We start from the raw sequence: 5182 nt of genomic DNA, 5'->3' as shown, positions 1-5182 counted from the left end.
ATCTAGTAAATGCTAAGGCGTTCACGAAGGAACAAGATACTTCTAGAAACGTGGCGTGACACTAGTCACGTGACCTCGCTGACGCAACAATATGGCCGCATCATTACCCGTTATGAGTTTTAATGAGAAGAACTGATAATGGAAAAATTCAAAGTCTCTTTGTAATATTTTTGAGTTATATTAATTTCATCATCATTATAAAATAAATAATAAATAAACTTAGCATTCCGAAAATTGTTTAATATCGAAGTCTAAGTTCAAGGGAGGTCCAGTTCAATTTGGAGGAGATAATTTTATGCTTTTCAAGTTACGTTTTTTTATTTAATTGTGTTAACAATACTTCCACAACACTACTTTTCTATTGTTTTTGACATATAAACTATTTTACATGTTACAGATCTCCTTTTCATTCCGTTTTGATAAAGTTGTTGTATCGCGTTTTTTTTTTATCTTGCGTTTCTAGATTTATGTAAGCCTAGTTACTTTCTGTCCTTTATGAAGTGGAGAACAAAATACAAACCGCCTAACCTCTTCTATTTCTGTATAGTGTAACGATCCCTGGTTACCAGGAGACATTGGGGTGCACCCTGGTTCACAGTGATCTTGGAGCCTGGCAAGCATTTGGAATTGAATTCGTTCTAACGTTTGTCATTGTCTTCACTGTGTTTGCAACAATGGACCCAAACAGAAGAACGCTGGGAAGTAATGCTGTTGCCATTGGAATTGCTTACCTAACTGCCTCATTAATCGGGGTAAGTTTTTTTTACATGTATTTTCTGTTTATCTGCGCCCCCTAGTGGCACAGTGGTATGTCTGCGGACTTACAACGCTAGAAACCGTGGTGTAGCTTTGTGTAGCCTTGTGCTTAATTACAAACAACAAAATTTCGTCTGTTTATCTGTAAACTAAATTAATCTCATTCATTTAAAGCTGTGAGAATAGAACTAAAAATTAAATAAACTCTTCGGCTCTGATTTCATGCATGTAAGTTATCAGAATAAATGTTTAAGGTTTACGTACTCTTGTTGTGAAGATTTAAATGTAGACGTTTTGTATTGTTTGCTAGAAGGAGTGACGTAGTGATGATGTGTGACCCTTTGAAATGTCCTGAGTGTCTAGATCTGACGTGACACGTCTCGAATTTTCTAGACACTTGTGGAAGACTATTGTAATAATGTAAAAACACAAGTAAGTTGTTCATTTGCAGTGAGGTAGATAGCGAGTCGATTGCTGACTTGGGGTATGTTGGTAAACGCCCCTTACTTTTATTTTTCTTACCAAAACAAAATTATGAATGAAAACGATGACTTCTCTGCGTTAAAATCTCGTTGTATAATTACTACTTTTCTGGGGCCGGGCGTGGCCTATTGGCTAACGTGCCCAGGCTGTGAACCTGAGGGTTTATTGTTCGAGTTCCGATGCCTAAATGTTGCACTTCGCACTTTTGGGCCGTGGATTCGTTATAACAGTGACGGTCAAATCTTACTATAGAGTCAGACAAGAGCTGGCTGTGGGCGGTTTTGAGTATTTGCCATCCATCATGTCCATCCTTTCAAAATTAGGTACAGCTAACGCAGATAGCCCTCGAGTAGCTTTATGCAAAATTCAACAAACAAATCGTCTAAGTTCAAAATTAGGGACTGATGTATGCAGATGGCTCTCGTGTATCTTTGCCAGAAAATTCCGAAAAACAAACAGAACATGATTTGGGTAGTGATTTCAGCCACGTGCTCCTGTTAGTAACGGGTGAATTGGTATTTCTTGCACGTGCTTGAAACGGGATACCTTTAAGGCTGTAGGTTCGATACAACTTCGTCAGTGTTGATTTCAGTACAAAGGCAAAATCTACACATCATGCGGGAGACCATTAAGTAGTAGCGTTAAAAATATCCTAGCGTTAAAAAAAAATCATGAAAATTTAAACCTAATTTCTTATCTTTCTGTTTAAGAGTTGTATATATTATATAAAATAAACAGTATTTGCATGTAGTTTATTATATTACATTGTGATATTAGTAAACAAACCTCCGGTCACATTCTAAACATGAATTTGCTTTAGAATATTATACCAGTTAAACTCTATAAATATATTTTTTAATAAGGAAGATCCCTTTAAAATAGCCAGTCATTCTGAAAATAACGTTATTTTCTCTTTAACTTATGAGAGCATCTCTCGCCCCCTGCCCCTCCGTGTCTGGTGAGGCAGCGGTAATTTTACGGACTTACAACGTTCAAATCTGGGGTTCTATTCCCCCACAGTGTACACATCAGATAGCCCAACGTGGCTTTGCCCTAAAAACAAACAGTCTCTTCCCCTATGCCCTTTTGATGGCTCAGTGGTAAGCCTGGAGGCTTATAAGGGGGTTCATATCTCGCATCCAGTTGATAGATTTTATTTTCCAGGAAATCCTCTGGAATTTAGGATTGGGGATTGGGGATCCAATTTATCTCACTACGAAAAACGTACTATTTCTGGTACCTCTTCCATGGGCGTCCGCGGGGGGGGGCGGAAAGTGAGAAACATAATTCTTTCTTTATTCATTCACTAGATGTATATGAATTTTTTAATTCAATTCGCAATTTCACACTACTCTCCCCCTTCCACCCCCGGAAAACTTTGCCCTTCCCTGGAAAAATTTCTGCGGACGCCCATGCTTTCTTCAAAACCAAGAATAACAAAAGCGTTAGACTGAGAATAGAACATCCATACGTCTGTCTATCCGTTGTTTCGAAAAAAAAAATGTTCCCCCCATTTAGAGTTATCATACGTATTAAACTTTCAAACATAAAACCTTCAAAAATTGATCCCGTGATGAGGGGTCTAACCGACCGAATCGTAACCTGTGTACCATTTATTCTACTTAAGTTTGAATTCCACGACGTGTTATCATTCTTTCTTATTTTTAGTTGCACGGTCTTATATAGGCTTAAAACAAAGTTGAGGCTTAAACACACGGGTGTCACGAAGAGTGGTGTATATTATACTAAATGACCTTTTCGAAACCGAGCCTTTTAATAAACGTGCATCTTACTATAATGGACGTAGTGTGTATGTCAATATCTATCTATGTAACCAAAACTCCTACGCTATCTATTGAATAGCATCACAAACAAACAAAAAAAATCCATAACAAATTTCGAACTTTGGGTATTCAAGATTCAGCCAATTATAAAAATAACTGTGGTTTGTGCAACAACCATTTCTTTATAATAGAACACAATTTGAAATAAAAGTACTCCCCTCACAACAAGAATACGACTTTCACGAGGACTGTACGTGAGGGTTTGATTATATCTTTATTCGTGTAATTTTTAAATGTAGTACTGAGAAACTGGAGTTCTTAAAAATAACGACTTTTAATGTATAAAAACACTGCAGTTTATATAGGTAAAACTTATGACAATTTTGAGCTCTGTACATTGAAGATTTTTGATGCAATGAGTTGTGGATGACTAAAGAGCACAATCCGAACAGTTTTCTGTTCAGTACTTCCCAGAAAAAATATTTTTTATAGAAACGTTAACTTTTTTTTTCCAATGAGATATAAATACTACAGTTAGTAATTACCAGCACAAATAGCCGCCCGTAGGGCGGCGTTAATATTTCTGAGTTCAGGAGGGCGCCGAAATACATATATACTCTTTCAACCAATATATAACAAGAGTACACGTTTGGAGGTCTACCACTTGTATAACTGAAAGGAATCATCTGTGCTTATTGGAAACACTAAAATCGACCGAGTTCTTTTCTTCGGTCCAATTAGGCCATTGTTTGGTTTAACTTTACTCTAGAGACCGAGAAAATCTTGTTATATACCTCTAGGTAGCTGATCTTCTGTAGAACTAATGATATTGTTGTATCTTTTATATGGCAGAAACAACGTTCCTAGTTGGAATGTTTAAGTCATTGAATTAGAGGATATGAATTAGGGATCCTCCCGAGTTGGAGTGGTGGTAATTACGCCAATAACAATCCAATCCAATCGTGTGGTAGTGGTTATTAATATTGTGTATGATGTATTGCAGAATAGCCAGCCCAGTTTTTATTGTCGTTTACCTCAAAGTTGAGAAGTTTTTTGAAGAATGGAAGCGTATTAAATAAATGTTATACAAAGTCGAGGAAGTTTTTGAAGAATGGAAGCGTATTAAATAAATGTTATACCAAGTCGAGGAAATATTATGAAGAATGGAAGCGTATTAAATAAGTGTTATACAAAGTCGAGGAAGTTTTATGAAGAATAGAAGCGTATTAAATAAGTGTTATACAAAGTCGAGGAAGTTTTATGAAGAATAGAAGCGTATTAGATAAATGTTATACAAAGTTGAGGAGATTTTTTTATATTTTTTCAAAAGTATTTTAAAACAATTTTAGGCTATGATGTAATGTTAATAGAAAAATATAAGATTGTAAATTTTCAGGACTTTATCACCGAATCTTAAGGTTCCAGATGACAAGTGGTTAACTTCGTGTATGTTCATATAAAAGTTGAAAGTCTGAATTATTGCACTTGCTTATTAAAAAAACAACAACAAGATGTGTAATATTAATCTACCTCCCCCTAATCTTGTTAATAAGACTAAACACAAAATTATCCTAAATTAGATTGAAAATTGGCTTGTAACAATCCAATTTAGACGTGGGTTGACTCTGCGTTAGAGCTCTGGATTTCGGGAAGTCGGGTTCGAATCCATGCGATATGCGATACTACACTTTAAGGTGTGGGCGAGTTATAAGAGATGGTTAGGTGGTTAAGGCACTCGACTCGCAATCTGAGGGTCGCAAAACCTGCCAAACATGCTCGCCCTTTCAGCCATGGGGACGTTATAATTTGACGGTCAATCCCACTATTCGTTGGTAAAAGAGTAGCCCAAGAGTTGGTGGTGATGACTAGCTGCCTTTTCTCTAGTCTTACACTGCTAAATTAGGGACGGCTAGCGCAGATAGCCCTCGTGTAGCTTTGCATGAAATTTAAAACAAACTGTCTTGGTTTCTTAGGTTTAACAATTAGATCTATACAAAATTATAACTTCTAGCAAATATTTCTCTTTGAATCTTATCTTTGTTAAATTGTCTTTTGTTAAGTTAGAATAATGATTATATATCATTTTTGCTTAGCAAATTCTGTCAACCATATTACAGTTTTAGATCGAAGTGCTCATTCCATTTGTTATACATTGAATT

At 36.2% G+C, this 5182-nt stretch overlaps 1 protein-coding gene across 1 annotated transcript in view; it reads left to right on the top strand.

The window, feature by feature from the left end:
* The window catches only part of LOC106463450 (neurogenic protein big brain-like), a 47824-nt gene that overhangs the window by 30928 nt on the left and 11714 nt on the right, over nt 1–5182 (top strand). The window contains exon 2 of the mRNA XM_022390941.1: nt 548–752. Coding sequence (XP_022246649.1) covers nt 548–752 — 205 coding nt within the window. The remainder of the gene's footprint in view (nt 1–547; nt 753–5182) is intronic.

The sequence above is a fragment of the Limulus polyphemus genome, unplaced genomic scaffold (genome assembly GCF_000517525.1).
Source record: "Limulus polyphemus unplaced genomic scaffold, Limulus_polyphemus-2.1.2 Scaffold1411, whole genome shotgun sequence".
Lineage (NCBI taxonomy): Eukaryota > Metazoa > Arthropoda > Merostomata > Xiphosura > Limulidae > Limulus > Limulus polyphemus.
The sequence above is the reverse complement of the archived record's forward strand: the minus strand, read 5'-3'. Positions and strand labels throughout refer to the sequence as shown.